A 24574-nucleotide genomic window follows, 5' to 3' on the forward strand; every position below is an offset into this window, starting at 1 on the left:
GTGGGAATAGTAATTTTTACCTCTACGCTATCCAACGCTTTTCCTACTGTTGCACTCACTGGAGTGGGAATAGTAATTTTGACCCCTACGCTATCCAACGCTTTCCCTACTATTGCACCCACTGGAGTGGGAATAGTAATTTTTACCACTATGCTATCCAACGCTTTCCCTACTGTTGCACTCTTTGAAGTGGGAATAGTAATTTTAACCCCTACGCTATCCAACGCTTTCCCTACTGTTGCACTCTTTGGAGTTGAAATAGTAATTTTTACCTCTACGCTATCCAACGCTTTCCCTACTGTTGCACTCACTGGAGTGAGAATAGTCATTTTTACCCCTACGCTATCCAACACTTTCCCCACTGTTGCACCCACTGGAGTGGGAATAGTAATTTTTACCTCTACGCTATCCAACGCTTTCCCTACTGTTGCACTCACTGGAGTGGGAATAGTAATTTTTACCCCTACGCTATCCAACGCTTTCCCTACTGTTGCACCCACTGGAGTGGGAATAGTAATTTTTACCCCTACGCTATCCAACGCTTTCCCTACTGTTGGACTCTTTGGAGTGGGAATAGTAATTTTAACGTCTACGCTATCCAACGCTTTCCCTACTGTTGCACTCTTTGGAGTTGGAATAGTAATTTTTGCCTCTACGCTATCCAACCCTTTCCCTACTGTTGCACTCACTGGAGTGAGAATAGTAATTTTTACCCATACGCTATCCAACGCTTTCCCTACTGTTGTACTCACTGGAGTGGGAATAGTAATTTTTACCTCTACGCTATCCAACGCTTTTCCTACTGTTGCACTCACTGGAGTGGGAATAGTAATTTTGACCCCTACGCTATCCAACGCTTTCCCTACTGTTGCACCCACTGGAGTGGGAATAGTAATTTTTACCACTACGCTATCCAACGCTTTCCCTACTGTTGCACTCTTTGAAGTGGGAATAGTAATTTTAACCCCTACGCTATCCAACGCTTTCCCTACTGTTGCACTCTTTGGAGTTGAAATAGTAATTTTTACCTCTACGCTATCCAACGCTTTCCCTACTGTTGCACTCACTGGAGTGAGAATAGTCATTTTTACCCCTACGCTATCCAACACTTTCCCCACTGTTGCACCCACTGGAGTGGGAATAGTAATTTTTACCTCTACGCTATCCAACGCTTTCCCTACTGTTGCACTCACTGGAGTGGGAATAGTAATTTTTACCCCTACGCTATCCAACGCTTTCCCTACTGTTGCACCCACTGGAGTGGGAATAGTAATTTTCACCCCTACGCTATCCAACGCTTTCCCTACTGTTGAACTCTCTGGAGTGGGAATAGTAATTTTTACACTTCCGCTATTGTACGGTAATAATATTGGATAATATTTAATTATATTATGTTACTATATATATATATATGTTTTAACAAATATTATTGTAAACATTTTTTTTATAACTTTCAATAATTATTTAATTATTATAAGTTAATTTAAGTATTTTTAAGTATATTTTAGTAATTAATTTTTAATATTAATTTAATTAAACACTGTTTTTAATAAAGTCGATATTTTAATAAACTATATTTTTGTAAACGATATTTTGTACTCGATATTTTTGTACTTACCTGTTTGTAGATACAAACTCGATATTCTGTCTGTCGATATTTTGTCAACGATATTTTTTTTAACTCGATATTATGTCCCTCGATATTATGTCAGTGATCCTATATATATATATATATATATATATATATATATATATATATATATATAACTTTGCACATCAGTACACTACATATATGTTTGCAGCCCAAACCAACGTTAAAGATGGCCACTTTTCATTACATTTTCATCTTAAAAAAGAAGCAACTTACATAAGATGTAGTATATGGTAGAGACGTGACCATAGAAAAATCTTTCACAAACCTTTTTTAGAAAGAAAAGGGAATGTCTGACCTTGTTAGCCAAAGCATGAGAGAGACATACTGGCACTATGCCTTTAAGAACCTCACAATACACCCTGCATTCCATCATGACCCACAGGTGACAGTTAGGTCAGTTTATTTTTCCGGAAACATTAGACAGGGGAAGTGAACTCTAAGGGGGTAATTTGGAGAGCGGGCGGATCGCCACCGCCCATATGGCGGCGATCCGCCTGCTTAGGATTTCCCCGCCACATTACCATGGCGGACGGGACCCTGGCGGGCGGAAAGACCGTCCGCCGGTTTTCTGCCCGGTCGTAGAGTCGACCGGGCGGGAAAGCTGCTAACATGGTGGCGGTGTATGGGAGACACCGCCATACATAATAGCATCAATGCGGGGTTGTGCCTTTCCGTGGCGACAACGCCGCCACGGAAAGGCAGGCGGTTTTGGCCATTGGGGGCCCGTAGCGGGCCCCCAGGGATTCTGGGGGCTGCACATGGGGGGTACCTATGGTACTCGCCTGCAGTTCCATGCACAATTTGGCAGGCACCGCGCGGTGCCTGCCACGTTGTGCATGGACGTGCACGACATGCCTTCTTGTCATTGGGGCGAGCGGTGCTGAGAGCACCACCTGCCGCAATGTCAAGAATGCAGGATGCACCCGCCAGTGTGGCGGGCTCATCCTAATGCCACCAACCGGACCCACGCCCGCCATCCAATGACCCCCTAAATGTTTTACTTTTAATCATTGGAAAATCTTTCCAAAGCTTTTCTTTTTTTGTATTTACTCAATGTCTTTAAAGGCAAGGGTATAAATAAACTGTTATTTGACAGATAATAAATTATGTTCTTGTCAAAATGCCTTCAGTGTTTGTGAAGTGCCTTTATGTGGGAAAAAGAAGGCCCAGACATATTCTCACCTTGTGTGCATTATTTGCGTTCTGGAGGACCATCATCCATAGACTTGTACTCACTGTAAAACGTTCTCCAGAATGACCCTCAGGGACAGAGAGGGAATCTGGCTGCCTGGCCTCCAGGAAAGAAGGCAAAAGCTTCTGCTGGGTCAACAAGAGGTCTTGGAGAAGTTATTACTTCTTCCGGAATGCATTCCTCTTGCTCCAAGGGCTCCCACAGAGAGAGATCGAGACAGAAACATCATTTGTGGAAGATGAGAGGCTTCCATTTAAAGTCAATAATGGAAAAACTACTGGTTTGTTCACTATCGACAGTAACACCATGAAGATGATATTGAGCCACCACTAAATGTTAAAGCATTCTCGCTGTTCGCCGTCGAAGCACCCCTTGATGTCGAAGTCACAATCAAAAGCCCATTGACGCTCGCTGTCAAGAGACATCTTAATGTCAAAGTCTCTATCGATGTCAAAATACCCACAGCGTTCACCTTTCCAAGTACATCTCAGCGTAGAAGCACATTTCAACATCGGAATTACCATTGAAGGCCTTGTTCCGCATCAAGAGCTAGATCACAACCCACCTTGAACATTGGACTATGATGGCTACAATGTTTGCAAGAGGAAAGTGTGGCACAAATAACAGATTCTAATTATTTCTGTACCTATTCTCCATTACAGGATAAAACCTGAGATGTAGCTTTCAAGTACTCCATTGCCTAGGAGATCAACCAACATTATTAGCTCATTTCTGTCCAGGTCGGCCACCTAGTACAACACCTCAAGCTCCTCATGCTGTTCCAAATTACCCCTGAGCAGTCCACAGCTACCTATACCTCTTCAAATATCTAGGAGTCCAAGAAGGGGCCATCACCCCAGATCTAGAACCAGATCTAGGAGGACTTCTAAAAGGTCGATTTACAAATGTTCCAGAAGATCGAGTGGAGATCACAATCTAAGCCAGAAAGGTGATCTCCATCCTGGACTTCCACAATTTACTCATCTGTCAGGGATTATTCACCTGCTCTGACAGATGCTCCCCAGCAAAGATCTTGCTTGTAGATGATCTTCGAACTTTGAATGGTGTATTGGTTAGAGGAGCAGCAACATTAAATATAACCTCGTCCTCTCCTACTACATCAGCCTCTGTTATTTTTTAAAGTCTGCATCCCAGAGCAACAGCAGAATCTCTCCTTCCTATTGTCCATGGTCTACTTGAGCCTGTGATGCAGCTATTCCTCACCCTTGCATCAGTGAAGACTGCTACATCTAGACTACACTAGAAATGTGAACCACGTGACCAGGACCGTGTGTTCCAAATTCGGTAATTGCAGCCGCAGCCAAGAAATCTCATTTTATCGCCCCTTCCTCTGCAATACCACCAGGTAAAGAGATTAAGCAGATAGATTTGTATGGGAAGAAGATGTGTGGAACAAATACATGTTCAATGAAGGCTGCCATGGCTACAACCCTTTTGGGGAGATACAGTAGGTCTTGGAATTCTCTCACAGATTTACTGACAAACGTCCAAAAAACGACAAGCCTGCAGCAGCCGACACTTCAGAGCTCGATGCTCCATAGGTACTGCTACAGAATTTGTGCAATTAGAATTTTTTAGCTCAGATTAACTGTGCTGAAACCATGAGCCCAACATTGCGTTCTAAATCTGCCATTTCAGGAACGTCTCTGGGCCTGATTCACAAATGTGAAAGATTCCCTGTGGTGACTTTTCTATCAATGACTACATTTGATGTCATTGGCGTATTTAAAAAAAAAAAGATTTTTGAAAATGTTTTGCCTTTCTTTCGGCTGCAAACATATATGTAGTATACAGTTTTACAAAGTCAGACACATATATATATATATATATATATATATTCACTGAAAAAACCATAGGTTTCACACCAGTTATAGTTAGGTGGAAATTTTACTCGCATAAAACCATTGAAATTCCCACGTTATAGTTAGTTGGACTCACTATAACTTGCGCGTGCAATGCACTGCTGATGACGTAACATATTACATCACTCATGACATGGTCAGTGACATCACTCATGACATCACTGATGACATCTCAAATGACATCACTGATGACAACATCCTTGTGACAAAGTGGCAGACCTCCTATCAGCATAAAATAACCTTTGACACACACATTCAAAAATAGAAACTAACATTTTCTTAAAAAAGGAGAAACCAATACCAATTACAACAACTTATTAGGTAATTCCAACATCTACATACACTCATTCACCAACAGTTCTATATAGTCACTCATGCATGTACTTACTCATCATATGTACTCATACACCTATACATCCTGTTACACACTAATACTCATCCATATAGTTACTCACACACAAATTCACACATGCAAATAAACTATCAAAAAACCATTTACTTGATTATACTGCTATATACACACCACTACACATACTTCTACAGAAACGGAAACATATTTACTCTCTTAAACAATCAATTATAAAATCACATACTCACTAACCCACCCATACACACAATCAGCCACCCATACAGTCTTGCACACATGCTGTCTTCAAAATACATACAAATAGTGAGTCACTCATTCATGCATCTGTGCTCTAAGTAATATCCCCCTCCGAACCATACAGACACTGATACTGATACTCAAAAAAACAACTAATAACCCATATACACACTCATGTAGCTACTCACCAACCCATGCAGCCACTTATACACAAAGTGAGACACAGATACAGATATTTAAATATTTAAACATTACTCGCTAATATATGTATTCACTAAGATACATTTAATAAGTCAGTTAACCAATCAGTTAACCAATCAATTTTACACAAAAAAACATCCATTTAGACATTTATTTACCCATTTATTCTTCCATCAACCTTTAGATATACATATATAAAAAATATTTATTTTTCAGAAAGATACACATTCACTGGATGATGTCATCAGTGATGTCATTTGAGATGTCATCAGTGATATCATGAGTGATGTCACTGACCATGTCATGAGTGATGTAATATGTGACGTCATCAGCAGTGCATTGCACGCGCAAGTTATAGTGAGTCCAACTAACTATAACGTGGGAATTTCAATTTTACTCGCATAAAGCGAGTAAAATTTCCACCTAACTATAACTGGTGTGAAACCTATGGTTTTTTCAGTGAATTTAATAGGTTTTTTAAATGCTAATTCCTAACTATAACTGGTGTGAAACCTATGGTTTTTTCAGTGAATATATATATATATATATATATGTATATATATATATATATATATATATATATATATATATATATATATATATATATATATAATTTCTATGGCAAAATGAAACCCCTCATTTTGTTCCTTTTCAAATTAAATGTATTAAGTGTTACCACTTTATTACAATCAAGATGACTTCAGGTGTGCCATACTTTTGTCATAAGTAAGACTGTTAGCGTTCTAGTTGTTCTTTAGAACACTCTGGGACATTCTGTCATTGGGCTATAGTTGGTCTACATCTGGCTAATATTTGGGCTACATTTGGGCTCTTTTGTCTCTGGTGGCCATCTTGGGAGGCTGCATATCAGAATTTGTTTAATGAAATATAAGAGGATTTGAGAAGTCACTCAAAATGTGCCCTCATTTTTCTTTCTTCAGCACTAATCATAATTTCTATGGCAAAATGAACCCTCTCATTTTGTTCCTTTGCAAATTAAATGTTTTAAGTGTTAACACTTTATTCCAATCAAGATGACTTCAGGTGTGCCATACTTTTGTCATAAGTAAGACTGTTAGCGCTCTAGTTGTTCTTTAGAACACTCTGGGACATTCTGTCATTGGGCTATAGTTGGGCTACATCTGGCTGATATTTGGGCTACATTTGTTTTTTTTTGTCTCTGGTGGCCATCTTTGGGCTACATTGGGCTACATTTGGGCTCTAACATATATATAGCCCAATGTAGCCCAATATATATATTTTCAAAGTTAATTTTCGTAAAAACCACTGGAGCATATATCTTGAGACATAGCAAAGGCACATCGGGGTACCAGTCCCTACAATTTTGCCAAGTTTGGTGGAAATCCATTCAGCCGTTCGGGCTAAAAGTGAGTCCAACCGCCCTATGGAAATTAACATGGGGAAAACACGTTTTGGGACCCCCCTTTTATCTCGGCCCCCGCTTGACGGATCCCCCCGAAACTTTCAGGGAAGGAGCGGAGCGCAGCGAGGCAAAGTTAAGGAAAATTACAGGCAGATCCCTCATTCGGCGCCAAAGTTATTCCCAATAGAATGTTGCGGATTTCCTATGGAAAACGATCCTAACTATAACTACCTACTGGCGACCGCCAGTAGGTAATATATATATATATATTATTTTTTTTTTAAACATGCTCTGGGAACCCCACACTTGGCCAGGACTGTTAAGTGCTTATGACTTTGACAGATGATTCCCCTAGAAGAGAACTAGGATTACAGCTGAGTTACTTTTCTATTTTTGTTTTTTAAGTTTGCATCTGAAGTTCTGGAAGGTGGGGGCAAGTCATAAATCAATGAGAAGAACAGTGTATTTCATGGTCGATGTCTTTTTGAAGTGTGATTTTTTAGAAGGTGCGTATGTGTCATTATTAAGGTTCTGTTTTTCTCCACCAATGCCAGTTTTTATGAGAGGAAAAGTGGTGGGGTTCAGCTGTACTACCTTCAATTTAACATTTACAGTCTGATATCTAATGTGAGAATTCTAGAGCTTTATGAGAGTGTGCAATGCTACCAAATGTTTGGCTCACTGATTAGACACGTTGCAAAGCAGAGGATTACTTTGGGAGGTGAAAGGTGGTATCCAGGTAATCCAGTTAGAAGGGCATTCATATATTTTTCGTGTAATAGCATCAGTGCCTGCGTGGCACTCAAACTCGTTTTTGGGAACGCTCGGCCCCCTCTTGTTGAGTAGTTTCAGTCGAAATCTGAAGCTCCAAATGATTTCCCTGATATGTGTCTGCATTTAGGTGCTTCCCTAGAGTAACATCAATAGAGTTGGTTGAATGCAATAGTAAGGACGGTGTTAAGAGTCTGATGTTCATCAATTCAGCATCATAGGAGGACCCTGGAGCTGTGTGGAGACAGTAGGAGCTACTTGCTGTGTTGATTGAGCTTGAGTCTCATCTGAGACATTCATGAGCCAATGTCTGAGAAGCATTGGATGCGCATGTCAGTATTTTCTGTATTGTCAGTCATAAGTTACAGTTTTTGTATCATCCATCTATAGGTGGAAGTCGATGCCCGCTTCAGAGGTAGTTACTTTGATTGGTTTGAGACGGAGTTTAAATAGTAAGTGTGTTAAGATAGACCTTTGCGGGACACCAAAAAGAACATTAGTTAGGGTTAAGGAAGAGTCAACAGCTTTGATGCATTGACTACTACTAGAAAGGTAGGGCGTGAACCAGTTCCGAATTGTGCCTTTGATGCTCATTCTGTTTTGTGGTGTGTGAGGATGTTGTTATGTTCAGCAGTGCTGAGGGCAGTCTGCAGCTCAAGAAGCAGCAGCTTGCAGCGTTTACCTTCATTAAAGAGAATTCAGCTAAGATTTTGAGCACAGTGGTTTCATAGCACTGTAAAGACAGATTGAAGCCAGGAATACATTTTCAATGTGAATGTTCCAACTGAGTGGCTAGATCCCTTCTCTCATTTTAGCCAAGCATAGAAAGGTATCCTTATAAAGGCTCAATAGTTTTCAAGGTAATTCTGATCGACATTGTGGTTTGTTTCATTAGAGGACATCATGGTTCACATCAGATGTATGTATGCATGTTTGTGGCATTTCTGAAGCACTATCTAGATAACTGCAGTGGGACACTGTACATGGCCAAAGTCCAGCAGTCACTAGGAAAGGTAGCTTGGTGTGTGGGCTGTTAATGCATTGTAATGGAGCATTATCCAAAGAGGTGAGTCTTCAACTCTGTGCCGTGGAGGACATCATGGATGCCAGGGTGCTGTTCCAGATCCTGGGTGCATGGATGGAAATGCCCTGCTGCCTTGCTATGAGACAGTACTGTGATCCAGAGAACAATGGTTTGATATCCCATCATAAGGCAATAATAGCGTCAGCAAATCAGCGTGATCCTCAGCAAGGAATGATGGTATATCGCCTGAGGTGTTGGACGGACTCTGAGATCACAGAGGCGGAGACATTGTTTGCAGAGGGCCAACTTCGCCCGTACGTCCAACTCATAGAGGACCATGGCCTCCTGCCAGGACAATTTCTGACGCATCGCCAGCTAATTGACTGCTTCCGCCCGCACAGCGACCTCACTGCCGGCGAGCCCGCGACGCACCCGGTCATTCACACCATACTCCACATGGGTTGCGGCAGACATCTCGTCACCTGGCTTTATAAGTCGATCAGGGAAATCACACACACACCCTTACTCACTCTGAGGGCCACCTGGGAGGACGAAATAGGACGTCCCTTACACGACCGGGAATGGGATAGGGCACTAGAATTCCCTAAGAAAGTCTCACGAAACACTAGGTTAAAAAATATATAATTCTATATCCTACACCGGGCCTATCAATCCCCAGCACGTCTGCAGCGTTTCTTTCCCGACACACAGTTCTTCTGCCCCCGCTGTCAATCACCTGACGCGCATTTTTTGCACATGTTCTGGAGCTGCCCAACCCTTCAGGCCTACTGGTCGGCAGTTCTAGACTCGATTTCCACCCTCACCGGCCTCGCAGACCTATGTTCCTGGGAGGCAGTTGCGATAGGAACCTTCCGTAGGCCAAAGACACATAAGGTGCACGTCAGATATGCTGCACTATCCCTGCTTTTAGCCAAGAGGAACATAGCCATGCACTGGCGGGCAGCTACCGGACCCTCCTTCGAGGCATGGGTGGGTGCGGTGAAAAAGTGGGCGATTGCGTAGGAGGACGCACTACGGGAGGAGGAGGCAAGGGGCCAGCGCAAGCGTCCCATATCCTTGGACTGGGCCACTTTGTCTCACCAATTCAAGCTAGCCCACCAACGTTACACCCCGAACACCTCGCAACATGCTGTGGCATCCCAGACAGCACCACTGCCTCTTTAGCATGCATAGGGCATCGTCCCCTCCTACCTTCATCACACCTCGCCACCCCCCCCCGCTCGCCCCACGTCTCCCCTCCTCCTTCCCCTCCGTCATCCCTCCCTGCATCACCTTCCTCATGGATGCGCCCTGTACAATCTGCGTAATTCTGCCCTCCCCAGCCTCAGTCTTCGCCCCCCCTGATCCCCTCTCCCCCTGGTTCTTCTTCCCCCCTTGGGGTGATTCCCCCGCACTTCACAGCTCACGCTCTCCATCTCCTTCTACCCAGTGTTTCCCCCGTTCTCACACTGCATCAGTCACTAGCGTCCTCATGCCCCCAATCCGTAGATCCACAGATCAATGTTACACCCCATAGGCATGACTGCAATGTTGTATCACCTTTAACTTCTGATGATGTATTGTGACTGTTTTTTCATATGATATAAAAGTCAATAAAAAATTATTTAAAAAATATATATATATCGCCTGAGGTGTAAGGTGATGGCGTAGTATTGAAGGTAGCTAGCTTTAAGTCATGCTCCGAAATAGGACAGACATGGTTTAAGTGGAAGCGGTCGCTTTTCTGGAGCATGGAGGGGAGTGCAGGTCAGACGGGAGCCTGTGCAGTCAGTATTGTCTTTGATGTTCTGGGTTTTCTAAGAGAAATGTTTGGCTAGTTCTTCAAATCTAGTGCTGTTGAACGCGGAGTCACAATGTTAAAATGCTGTCTTGGTGTGTTTATTTCATTCTGAATATTTGCCTGAAGAAGGTAGATTAAGTCTGAAATGTGAGTTTTTGTAGACTGTCCTTTAGTTTTGTAGAGATGTGAGTTTGAAGGGAGATGAAGATTTTCCCCAGTGTCTTTCGTACTTACAAAGGAGCTTCGTTGAGTGCTTATTTCCATATCAAAGCATTGTGTGATTGTTAGGGTTTTTGTGTATTTATTTCCATATTAACCAGTGTGGACTTTTAATCTTGGCAAGGTTAATTTTGTTAACAATCTTTTTTAATGCAGTATCTATGATTTGATATGAAATTTACTCTTATTCATGGGAGCAGATATGGGACATTATTCATGACAGGCGAGGACGCTCTCTTCCCTCATCAGTGGTAATAAATAGCATATTACAGTCGGTGCATCTGAACATATTGTTTATGCCTGCTTTTTTGTCATGTGAAATACTTTTAAATAACAGTATTTAACCAGACTCAGGTAACAATGTGTAAAGTCCATGATTTGAGGTAAAATCACACTGAATAAGGTTTGTTTTCCTGGGTACAGTCATTATGTCATGATATCTATCAGACAGTAGGCATTATTGTTTCAGGCTGACATTTTTCTAAACACTTAGTTCCTGTCTTGTTTCACCTTCTTTCTAGCTGTTTGTAATCTGCATCTCTTCTTCCTTGGTACTCATCTTGCAAGTCTCTGTTTTTGCCCTACAGATAAAATGGTCTTGGAGTCCAATGAGCAGATTTCCATTGTCGCAGGCCAGGATGGCCGGCATCTACTGACAATCCTGAAGGCGATCCCCAGGGACGCTGGGCTATACGAGTGTGCTGCTGCTAACGCCCTGGGCACCTCCACCAGTTCCTGCTCCGTGGCTGTGGCTCGTGAGTACACAACAGGCACATGGGAGAGTGCTTGGGTGTTCAGCTTGTACCTTGTGATATGAGCTGGAAGGACAGGCACATATCCATCCTTGGTGTTAGTTTGAACACATCCCCAGTGTAAATCATTGGCTGGCTATCTCTTACCTTGGTAGACAGGTACACACGTGACCATCCTCAGCCACTCTCTGAGTCAAATAAGATGAGCATAGTTAATATTTTGAAATATGAATTTCCAAATGAATAGTTTGAAATTTCAGACCTGAGTCTTGCACATGATATTTCTCATGGTTTGACCCATGTCTTCAGCAACAGGTACAGAAAGATGGAGCAGAAACCGACTGTGCCACTAAATGCAAACGCAGCAAAAGCCTCAGATACGCCCAGACACAATCATGGGACGCAGTCAGTGAGATGCAGTTCCTTCAGGTGCTCCTAGCTCTTGCTCCCTCTTCTCCACCCTATCCAACAACCCGGCCCCCCCATCAGCATACACTGGCTTGCAATCTGAGTGCTGCAGCTGAGGATGCATATGTAAGAGAAGGAGGATACATTGCAATAGTATCTTTTGTTCACCGGACAACTTATAATAATAACCCTGTATACTGTACCCGTAGGTTTCCCGGCGCTGGGGGTCATCGGGAAGATTAAGCGAGCTATTGCCCAGAGTCACATGGTGGTGGGCAGACCCCTGCCGTCGGTGCCGGGGATCGAACCGTGATCCCAGCGTCCGGCGTCAGTCGCCCTGGCCGCTGCGCCACACCTCTTCCACATGAAAATGTGTATATGAAGATAATGGATGAAAGTGGTACATTTCAGTCCTCTGACCATCTGGTAGAAGAAAGGCTACTCTCGAGCAAGCCAGTAAGCTGAGTTTAGTGTTTGCTTGAAAGGAGTTCCTTTAAAACCCTTTTATTAACTCTCAGAGCAGTTTCAGATTTTAAATCTTTTCATATTGTCTCTTAGCAAAATACAAGTTAGAATATAGTACACCTTTGAAAGTTCCTCATATACATTCTGCAGATATTAATATCTCTGTACAGAATTAACACAAATAATTAATACCTGATTGAGCCTCATAACATCAGTAAACTACATCCTCTCAGATTGGAAAAAACCAATATATGTCTCTTTGGTCCATCTAAGATCTACCAAGGGCTACTTTACAACGATATGCCTAAATCATCTGATGATATAGGTCATGGGGGTTTGTTGTCAAGTGATTCCCATCTACTAGTCTCTTGTCAATTCTCACACAAGAACAGCTGCAGAATCATATCTTGGATGGAGAGCTGGAATTCATCGCACCGCAATACCTCCCACGTATGTGTCACACCGACTACAACATTGTTTGAATGACGTAAGGGACGTCAGGCTTAACGCTGCTCAGAGGCGCTGAATTAAACAGGATCCCCACTAAGAACTTGGAAATCCCACCCGACATTTTTTAAAATCTACTTCTGTATAGTGCAAATATAATGCGAACAGTAGCAAATCAATATCCAACGTCTTCACAGACAAAGATGTCTTTTTAATAGCATGGGCAGGTTCTGTCAGTGATTGTGCCTCCTCTATAAAACTCAAAGTATCACAAGAAACATACGTTTCATGCTGGCCCTTTTGTCTACACATCCAGTATCATGTCAGCTTGCTTTATAGTCCAGGAAAATGTATCTGCATGATTCCACTTTTGGTGAAACAGTTGGCAATGTTTATATTTGCATCGATTTTGTGTACATATAAAAAATGAATATTAATCTCTTAGTTTTTAGGTTTCTGAATGATCAAACTAATGTAATATTGTTTAGCTTGAACAAAACATAAGAAGCGCATCGACACATGCTTTGGCTGTTCTGTGTATTTTTGATTCTGATTAAAAAAATTGATCACGCATGTCTTCCATTCCCATGACTATCATAGAACTGTGGTCACCTTTCTAAAAAAATTCAACTTGAGTTTACAAACATTTGTGACCATTTTATGAGTAACATTACAACTCTGTCCTCTTCTGAGCATCACAGAGATATGGTTGAGGTGCTAGCACACATATCCTATAGAAGTGTACTATATTCATGTGCAGAATTGCACCATATCCATTTAACTCCACCTAAAGCTGATGTTCAGAAATTAGACATCTTTATGTTGAATACTTCTAAACTAATTCCCAATATTTCTAATATGATCCTTGTCCTTTGTTTCAAAATGGAAGTGAATAAGATTTTGCATATGGAAGCAGAAATGCCTTCTATCGATTATACAAAAGAGAAGTTGTTGACATACCTATCTTTTTGGTCTTTCTTAGGACTCCCGGGCAGACCTGGAACACCGGAGATTCCTCAAAAATATAAGAACACCGTACTCGTACTGTGGAAGCCAGCGGAGAGCTATGCCCCATCCACCTACACGCTAGAGTGCAATATGAGCGGTAAGGAACTCCCGCTGTACCCTGGAGTGTGTGGTTAACACACGTAGGATGGTGCAGACTGTGGATATCAACGCATTGAAGTGCTTTCTGTATTCTAGCAAAGCTTATGGTACGTTTCTGACCTTCTTAACATGGATGACATGCACAGCAACCTTCTCACAGGAAAGCTGTTCTATGTATGTATGTATGGATGGATTTATTTATGTATCTGGTAGGTGTATAGTGCAAACCTAGCCAAAAGGCAGCAGAGCACTGTCTGGGTTTGGAGGCGAAGATACAATCAGCATGTGTATGGTCTCTGTGAGTGAGAGAGGACTGTTCTGTCATTCAGGGATCTCATAGAAGCAGAAGAAATGGGTGGCACGTTTCATAACGTGATGCGGCTCTTCTGTAGAACAGACATAGAATAGAATATAAGAAAAGGCATATTGAGGTTACGATACCACCAAGGGTTGAACTCATTTAGAATAATATTTGGAAAAGTGCGAAGAGTTAGATTGCATTACCATTGAAGGCTGCGCTACATATGGCCAAATGTATGACAAAGTGTGGAAAGCGGTGGTTGTACCATTCAAGGTTCTGATGCATATTGAATATTGGATAAGAAAGGGTTTTGAGTGACATTATTGAAAGCTGTGCAACCACATAGGGAAAAATAAAAATACATTCAAAAATGTTTAACTTTATAAAAAAAATATTTAAATTACATTTTTCATTTATTTTTTAAATCACATTTTTAAAAATCAAAACAACATTATTTTTAGGCACAAGTAATGTAAACGCATATTGTAACAAGGCGTCAAACACGAATAGAGTACACCTTGGAGAGAGAGACCAATCTGAACACCACCACAACTACCACCAGGTGAAACTCATTAAACAGCAACCGATCACACACATCCTGCCCCATAAGAATACAAGGCACAGACCAAAAGCAGTTTGACAATACTGGTGAATATCTTTTCTGTCTTGTCTTTCATTTTGAGGAATAATTAAGCACGAGAAAGAGAATTTACTGGTACTGGTACCTTTGGCGTGTGCAGGGAAGCTAAATATTGCTTTTCACCTGACATGGTTGTAGATAGGCAGCAGGAGCTCAATTCACCTACTACCCACTCCCTGGCAACCCCTGCATCTGTCAAAGTGCTGGATGCACTCAACTTTGAGGCGATTGGTTCATTCCAGGGTGTCAATGGAAACATTGTGGGCATCTCATGGGAAAGCCAATCATGATGCTTCTGACAGTTTTTGAGATGCGAAATGTACAAACCGTCATGGGAGGAATATTTGCAATTAATCTATTCACTGGCAATCACTCAATTGCCAGCAGTTAAACTTATTGCAACAACTCATTTTGTCACCTTGTTTGTGTTTGTTGTACCTCCCTAAGTGGCAAGGGTATGCCCAGAAGGGATTCATGTGCTCACTGTGCCGCTGGAACCAAGTTACACCCAACTGATAACCCTCAGTCAAGGAGAAACAATGCTTGGCCGGCTTGTATGGCCTGACAGCTAGGGCTAGACTGTTCCTATTGGAGCAAGGTCAAGACTGATTTACATATGGCAAGCATTCTTCCCGTCACCTTTTGTGTATTTGCAGTCTTGAAATACATCATCAGCTGAGTGCACCAGTTTATCAACCTACCACAGTCGGAAATTCTCCTACTCTAGCTGTTCCTAACAAAGCACTAAATGTGGGGACTGTATGTAAGAAAGGTAGAGTGTATTAAGAACCATTTGCACAGTTTACTCTCGGAATAAGTGGGGGTGTTAGAGACGGTGTGTGAGGTGCTTATTTCTGATGTCTTCCTATCCATGGGGGGTAGTAGAAGAACAGAGTGGCATGGGTCGGACTATTTGCAAGCGAGAGTTGGTAAGCTCTTCCCTGGCTTTACATTGGGGTTATCTGGAACAGGGAGTCCATGTAGTACATTGTGATGGGGGCACACTCTTCAAGGGGGATGAGATGTAGACGGGACCCACCATCAAGAATAGCATTTGTCACTAGTATCCTGGAAAACGTATCTTTGCCCCAGTATTGGAACTTTCATAGATTCCCATGCTTTTGTATCATTCCCCGTCGTCAGAATGGGAGTCTTGGTAACAAAATAACATAGCAGTAGGTACAAAAGAGAAAGAAAAAGGCCTAGGCCTCATTCCCTTTTGTAGCATATCCGCCTCTTTTTGTAAAAGAGACCAAACTTAGGCATCAGTCAACCAGAAGAGTCTCACCCCCTAGAACCCTCCTGAAGGAACCTCAGAGCCTCAGATTTTCTACTGCACGTTGTGCACAGGGAGTATCCTTTGAGCTCTGCTCAAACTCTTCTCTTCAGAAGTTTTCTTCAGGATTTCTCTCCAGGATTGTTAGCTGTTCCTTCCAGGAAAAGAAGAAGGCCCTTTTTAAGCCATGTTCCACCTATGGCAAGAAAATACTTTTTGTGGAGGATAAGCATAAAGATTGCATCTACTGCCTCTATCCTGACCATAAGACAGTGAGGACTCTTCATCTGCGTCATCTTCTAGAAGGTCAGTCAAAAAGGGTAGGGTTTCCCCTTCTCCTTCTGTGGAGCGTCCTTTTAAGGCCTCAAAAAAGACCCCTAGAGAGTCTGAGAGCCAAGGTCCAGGCGAATCTCCTCACCATGATGTAAAGGAGAGGGTAGGACCATCTACGCCTTCTGTGGGGATGAAGACTGATCAAGCCTTTGAAAAGCCCTCTTCTCAGTCTTCTGGAAAATATGACAGAAGTACCAGTCGTCGACGATGAAGGCGTCGTCGACGAAGGCTTAGTCCAAGGAATTGAAGCCTGCTCTTAAAATGGTACCGTCGAAGGGCTCGTCGACGGGACAATCGACGTCGACAGGATCGTCGACAAAAAAGGACTCGTCCACGACAGTGATACCAACGTCGACGAAGGCGCTGACGACGGCAGCGACGTCGACGGGGATGTCGACGACGACAACAACGTCAACGAGGATGTCGACGACGGCAGTGACGACGAAGGGTTCGTCGACGGTGTCGTCGTCGAGGGCTTCGACGATGACACCATTGATGACAGCAGGAGCGTCGACGGTCTCGTCGTCCACGGCATCCACAACCCTCCTCTTGTCGGTGAGTGTTCTTTCGTCGACGACGTTTATTCCGTCGACGAGGGCAGCATTGACAACTCCATTGTCGACGGGATCGTCGGCGATTTTGTCGTCAGAAAAGAGGATTACCATCTCTATGACAAGGATCACACCGGACATGACATCTCCTAGGAGAGTAACCCAAATCTCTTGAAAGCTTTCCCAACCTTGGAGAGACAAGAAAAACTGCAGACCATGGTGCTAGACTTACAAAGAAGAAGGTGTCTTTCAGTACGCCGTTACAAATCCCTTCTGGGGGTAATCTCTTCATGCATTCCTCTGATTCCACACTGCAGATTGAGGATGCGTCCTCTTCAAGAGCAACTGGACATCCAGTGGAGACAGGTTCACGGGTCGTTCGACGACAAGGTGACCATCACCTCGGCAATGAAAAAAGCTGCTGTGTGGTGGATACAGCGGGAGAACTTGTCCCAAGGTCTATCCTTCATAAGCGATCCATCTCCTCAGGTTGTGACGACGGATGCGTCATTGGACGGTTGGGGAGCAGTACTGCAGTACCTGCATGTCAGTGGGCATTGGTCTCCTCAGACTCGTCGGCTCCACATTGACCTCCTGGAGCTCAAACTGGCTCTTCAGGCTTTTCTCCTTCGTCTAAGAGGTTCAAAAGTTCTCATCCGGACGGACAACACCACGGCCATGCATTACGTGAACAAAGAAGGGGGAATCAGGTCTCTTCCGTTGTCTCAGGAAGCTCAATAAATCTGGGAATGGGCGATCCATCATGGGATTTCGCTACAGGCGGAGCACCTGCCAGGAGTTTTAAACAAAAATGCCGACAGACTAAGCAGGTTATCCTACTTCCCGAGAGACTCCTGAGGCGGAAAGCCGGGAGCGAGATTGCTTATTTTAAAATCTTTTCTGTGTGATAAAAACTGCTTTTTAAAATATTTCACTTACTCACTTACTCTTGCTTCCTTGAACAGCGTACACACGCTGCAACGATAGACTCCCTGATCGCCATTCTCGAGGGCAAGGCGCGAGGATAGACACGCCCACCCCTGGTGACCACGCCCCCTCTGAACAGTATAAATAGTGCGCGCTGATCTTAAAGCCCGACACTACTTCCCGAGAGACTCCTGAGGCGGAAAGCCGGGAGCGAGATTGCTTATTTTAAAATCTTTTCTGTGTGATAAAAACTGCTTTTTAAAATATTTCACTTACTCACTTACTCTTGCTTCCTTGAACAGCGTACACACGCTGCAACGATAGACTCCCTGATCGCCATTCTCGAGGGCGAGGCGCGAGGATAGACACGCCCACCCCTGGTGACCACGCCCCCTCTGAACAGTATAAATAGTGCGCGCTGATCTTAAAGCCCGACACTACTTCCCGAGAGACTCCTGAGGCGGAAAGCCGGGAGCGAGATTGCTTATTTTAAAATCTTTTCTGTGTGATAAAAACTGCTTTTTAAAATATTTCACTTACTCACTTACTCTTGCTTCCTTGAACAGCGTACACACGCTGCAACGATAGACTCCCTGATCGCCATTCTCGAGGGCGAGGCGCGAGGATAGACACGCCCACCCCTGGTGACCACACCCCCTTCTGACGTGCACTCCTCACCGTACAAAACATGTGCCAGTATAGGAAGCGCAGCGGACGAGCGCAGCGGGCGCGACGATGGCGCGACGAAGGCGCGCCTAAGGCAAGCCCGTCTGCGCCCGTCCGCGCCAGCCCGAGCCGTGAGCCCACACCTCTGGTCGGTTCAGAACTATCTCGAATTACTTACGAACAAAAAACTCTGCACCAACTCAGAGAATTGTCAAACACCAGATGTAATGGACCTATCAATCCGGAACAGGAGCACCATAAATGCCCTAGTTGCGCGTACAGGGCCTCCCCCTTAGCTCATTCTGAACCCGCCTGTCTGGAGATGGCCCTTCTGAATTGCAGGTCACTCCCCAAACACCATGCCGAAATCAACCTGCTATTAACAGAGTCGGACCTGGACGTTCTGTTTTTAACAGAAACTTGGCTGTCCGAGAGCTCTGACCCGGACATTATCCAAGCACTACCTCCTGGGTATCACATCAAAAACCTTAACAGGCCGACGGGCACGGGTGGGGGCATCGCGATTATTTATCGCGAGAACCTCGCTTGTCAACTTAAAGACAGTCCTGTTCTCAACTGTGAAAATGTCCTTTTCTCTCTACACCTGCCGCCATCTACCACACTAACTGGGCTGCTAATATACCGTCCCCCTGGGCAGGTGGGGTGTTTTTTAAACTCACTCATGGATGCCATTACCTCCCTGGCGTGCGTAACGCCAAATTTTACCATACTCGGGGACCTAAACCTCCACTTTGATGATCAAGGCAACAAACTTGCCACAGAACTTAAAGCTGATCTAAACTCCCTAAATTTACAACTACTTAGCAACGACCCTACCCACCTGAAAGGACACTTGCTAGATCCCATCTTCTCTAATCTTTCCAAATTGTCCGCTCAAACCCCTCTCCCTCTCCCCTGGTCCGACCACTTTTTGGTCCCTCTCAAACTCCAACTCCCAAAGAAAATCTCGGATACTCCCTGCTCCCGGGCCCCGTCACGGCCATGGAAAAAACTAGATACTACCCTATGGGAGCACTCGCTGCTCTCCACACTACCCACAGTCGACCCTGACCCCTCCAAAGCTGAAATTCAATTACATAAATGGGTCACTAACTCCCTCGACACAGTCCTGCCTCTCAAAGCCCTTCCTACTAATAGGAAATCCTCCAAACTACCGTGGTTCACCGAGGAACTACGGGAACTAAGACGGAAAGGCAAAAGGCTGGAACGCCAATGGAGAAAGCACTGGCACTCGGATGATAGAAGTGGCTACAAAGCCCACATCAGGCTTTATAAAAATGCACTTAAAACGGCTCAAGCCTCCTACTTCGAGGATCAAATACTAGCCGCAACCAACTCCGCAAAAGAGACTTACCGGATAGTCAAGCTCCTTTCCAAAATACAGGAACCCCCACCCCCTCCTGACCTGGATGGCGCAAAATGCAACCAGATGGCCGATTTTTTCTCAAAAAAAATCGAAAAAATCCTGAACTCCCTCCCGCCTGCGACAACTGCACTAAAAGACTCTTTCTTCCCGACCTCCCAAGACGCCCCTAGGCTGCTTTCCTTCCCCCAAATTACTATCGAAACGTTCCTTAGTGTCTTGCACAAAGTCAAAAGCGGTGCCCCATCTGACCCAGCCCCGATCAGTAAACTTAAACAAATTGCTTCTACCATAGCCCCCCCTCTCACTAACCTGATCAATGCCTCCTTTGAAACTGGCATAGTCCCAGTAAACTGGAAAAAAGCCACGGTAAAGGCTCTTATAAAAAAAACACACCTCGACCCTTCTGACCCATCAAACTTCAGACCTATCTCTCTGCTACCGGCAATTAGCAAAATCGCCGAAAGAGTGGCAAATCAACACCTTTCCGAGTTCTTAGAGTCCCATCATCTTCTCCGCCCAACCCAGACTGGCTTTAGACCTGGACAGGGGACTGATACCGCCCTGTTAGCCGTGGTCGAAGAAGCGAGGGGCATTCTGGATGGAGGAGGATCGGTGGCAGTGATCCTCCTCGACCTGAGTGCCGCCTTTGACACGGTGGACCACGCAACCCTTGTTCATCGTCTCGGGCTGCTGGGAGTGGCTGACTCCGCCTTGGCCTGGATCGCATCCTTCTTGGAGAACAGGTTTTTTCAAGTGACTGACGGACATTCCATCTCCAGGGCTCATGCACTCAAGTGTGGGGTGCCTCAGGGATCCTCCCTGAGCCCCACACTTTTTAATGTGTACATGGCTCCTCTCGAGGATGTTGTTGAACCCTTTGGGATCAAATCAATAATGTACGCCGATGACACCCAGCTCATCGTGTCCCTCAACCAACCCGACAACGCCCTCTCCAATTTGTCTAGCTGCCTGGAAAAAGTTCACCAATGGATGTGCGAATCCCGGTTAAAACTGAATGGGGAAAAATCTGAAATACTTCTGCTGGGAAACCCTAACAAAATACCCGCCCCCCTTCCCTGGCCACTATGCATGGGATCCCCTCCATCCCCAAAAGCCGAAGTGAAAAGCCTGGGGATATGGTTGGACCAGGACCTCAGCTTCAAAACACAAGCGAGGAAAACCACGGGAATTTGCTTCGGCCTTATGAAGATGGCACGAAAGATTCTCCATCTACTCCCCCCTCAATCCAGGAAGCTTTTGATGCAGGGGCTGGTGAACTCCAGACTGGACTACGGGAATGTCCTATATCTGGGGGCCCCAGCCTCTGTACTCCACAGACTCCAATGCTCTCAAAACGCGGCGGCAAGAATACTGACAGGAACGGCAGCAAGGACCTCTGCCAAGCCGGCCCTTAGAAATTTGCACTGGCTGCCAGTCAAAGAACGTGTCAACTTTAAGACCCTGTGCATGGCACATAAAATACTGCACAACGAAGGCCCCCCTATTCTCAGACTTCTTGTGTCCTTTCAACAATCAATTAGACAACTCAGATCTAACTCCCTTTCCCTTGCAAAAGTCCCCAGAATTAGAAAGGCCAGAACAGGTGGTCGCTTGTTCTCGTACAACGCTCCGAGACTGTGGAATGCTCTCCCTCTCTCCCTGAGGCAAGAACAAAACCACCTTAGATTTAGGAAAAAACTGAAGACCCTCCTCTTTCCATGAGCACTACCCCCCCCCTGATCGCCCACTCTCCGGGATGATAGTTACCAGCGCCGGGATGCCCTAGGGTAGCTGTTGCGCTCTATAAAACCCATAATCAAATCAAATCAAATCAATCCTCAGTCAGTCACGAGTATGAACTGAACCAGCAAGTTCTGGTTGAGGTCTTCCGACAGTGGGGCAAGCCTGCGATAGATCTATTTGCCACACCTACCAACAAGAAATCCCGGTCTTATGCAAGCAGGCTTCACCACCAAGAGTCATTGGGGAATGCACTTTCGATAGCCTGGTCAGGGACATTTGTCTACGCCTTTCCCCCATTCCACTGATCCCGAGGCTTATCAGGAAGATCAAGGTGAAACCATGCAAGATGATCTTGATAGCCCCTGCTTGGGCGAGACAGTTCTGGTTCACGGAACTCCACCATTGTCGCTCGTTCCTCCACTTCCCTTGCGGACGATTCCAGATCTCCTCACAATGTCCGAAGGGCAAGTTTGGCATCCGGATCCAGCGTTGTTGCACCTGACAGCATGGCTCCTGAGCAGCGAGAGTTTATGAACCTTCCCATCTCAAATGAAATAAAGGAAGTTCTCTCCCAGGCTAGAGCCCCTTCCACTAACAAGACTTACCGTCTCAAATGGAAATGATTTTGCATTTGGTGCAAGACAGAGGATGTTGACCCCTTCTCTTCACAACCTCATCAAGTTCTGCCTTATCGTTTATCCCTGGCTAAGTCTGGGCTGGCCCACTCATCCATAAAAGTTAATTTGTCAGCGATTTCTAGATACTGACGTTCAGCGTCTGGACCTTCTCTTTGGTCTTCCAGGATAATAAAACAGTTTCTTAAAGATTTATTTTGTGTCTACCCCCCGGTGAGGCCTCCGCCTCCTACGTGGCAATTGAATTTGGTCCTTACACAGCTCATGAAGGGCCCCTTTGAACCAGTACATCGATCAGATATGAAATTCCTTTCTTGGAAGTTGGCTCTCCTTCTTGCCCTCACATCAGCAAGACGAGTTGGGGAATTGCAGGCGCTCACAATCCAAGAGCCTTTTCTCCAATTCAAAAGAAACACTGTGATTTTACGGACTAATCCAAAGTTCATACCCAAGGTGCCTTCGGACTTCCACTTAAATGAACCTGTTATTCTGAAAGCTTTCTTTCTGCACCCTACTTCACCAGTGGAGAGGTCGCTACATTCTCTGGATGTACAAAGGTGCTTAAAATTTTACTTGGACCGCACCAAAGGATTCCGTAAATCCTCCCAATTATTTATTGCTTTTGGTGGTCCTCAGAAGGGCCTCCCTTTCCAAACAAGGGATTGCAAGGTGGATTATGAGTGCCATTCTACATTGCCATAATTCAGCTGGAAAGCCGCTGACCAGCAGGGTTAGAGCACATTCCACAAGATCGGTGGCTTCTTCAACAGCACTCTTTGCGGGAGTGTACAACAAGGACATTTGCAGAGCTGCGACTTGGAGCAGCGTGCACACCTTTACAAAGCATTACTGCTTGGTTTCCTTGCAACAGGAAGATACGGCTATAGGCCAAGCGGTCCTGAGGAACCTCTTCCACTAATTGGTGAGCTTTCCTTTCTATCCGACCTTCCTTTTATTCTGCACATTTTGGTTTTCATGTGATGATGGCTATTGCAATGTTTATTTATGCCACAAAATGTGTTTATGGATGACTGCTTGTTACTCTGATACAAAAGCATGGGAATCTATGAAAGTTCCAATACTGGGGAAAGAAAACAAGTTACTTACCTGTAACTGTGATTCCCCAGTATTGGTAACTTTCATAGATTCCCATGCGCCCACCCACCTCCGCGAGGAAAGCTCAGTCTTCAGCAGATATGGTGACTGTTACACAACAGCTACTAAAATCTGAGGCTCTGAGGTTCCTTTAGGAGGGTACTAGGGGGTGAGGCTCTTCTGATTGGCTGATGCCTAAGTTTGGTCTCTTTTACAAAAAGAGGCGGATATGCTACAAAAGGGAATGAGGCCTAGGCCTTTTTCTTTCTCTTTTGTACCTACTGCTATGTTATTTTGTTACCGAGACTCCCATTCCGACGACGGGGAATCTATGAAAGTTACCAATACTGGGGAACCACAGTTACAGGTAGGTAACTTGTTTTCTTCACCTGCCTTCTCTTATCCTGCCACTTTTTCCTAGTGTCTCCAACAGTGTGTGTCTACACCTTCAATTAATTAAAATAGTCTGCCAACTCCTGCCAATTGGCTGCTTTCTCTGCTTCACTGGATGAAGACAGAGCATGTACTTATTTATAATGATAATAGCAAAGGTAATTACAAGGTATATCTCTTCCCTAATGAAGTTTCTCTTGAATGGGGCTTGCTGAATCTTGGAAAATGTAGCTGGTATGTAGTGTTCTGTTAGCGACACAGCCCAAGGGGAAGATGGCAAAGCTTAGTATCAGGGTAGCTGTGTGTCAGCTATGTGAAATTTGGGTTAAGTGTATGGTATTTCCCTAGACCATCATTTTTGGAGTTTGCTGTCATGGTGGCAGAGTTCTCTGCTTCAAGGAAGTGTATCAATGAAATCCAACCTTAAAGTTACTAGACAGACATAATTCCTTTCATAGAAGGCTTGACCTCTTTATTTGAAGGGCTACTGACTCATAACTCTAGTCATAGTGTAGATGTCAGCCTGGAATACATGAGTACCACCTGGGAGGAAGTCTTTACATAGACATAGGCAGAAACCTACATGCGCAGAGATCGCCACAAATAGGCTTCGCTTTGTGGGACTGGCACCTAAAATGTAAAGCTTATGTAATATGTGGTTGTTTTCTCATTGAGGCTTCTGATATTTATACAACAATGTATAGTAAAACAAGGC

General features: G+C 44.3%; 1 protein-coding gene across 4 annotated transcripts in view; it reads left to right on the top strand.

The window, feature by feature from the left end:
• Positions 1-24574, top strand: part of SPEG (striated muscle enriched protein kinase) — a 1484310-nt gene that overhangs the window by 1295592 nt on the left and 164144 nt on the right. For all 4 annotated transcript variants that reach the window (XM_078679189.1, XM_078679190.1, XM_078679187.1 and 1 more), the window contains exons 33-34: positions 11321-11488; positions 13788-13910. In XM_078679189.1, the coding sequence (XP_078535315.1) occupies positions 11321-11488; positions 13788-13910 (291 nt within the window). The remainder of the gene's footprint in view (positions 1-11320; positions 11489-13787; positions 13911-24574) is intronic.

This window comes from Lissotriton helveticus, chromosome 3_1, assembly GCF_964261635.1.
Source record: "Lissotriton helveticus chromosome 3_1, aLisHel1.1, whole genome shotgun sequence".
Lineage (NCBI taxonomy): Eukaryota > Metazoa > Chordata > Amphibia > Caudata > Salamandridae > Lissotriton > Lissotriton helveticus.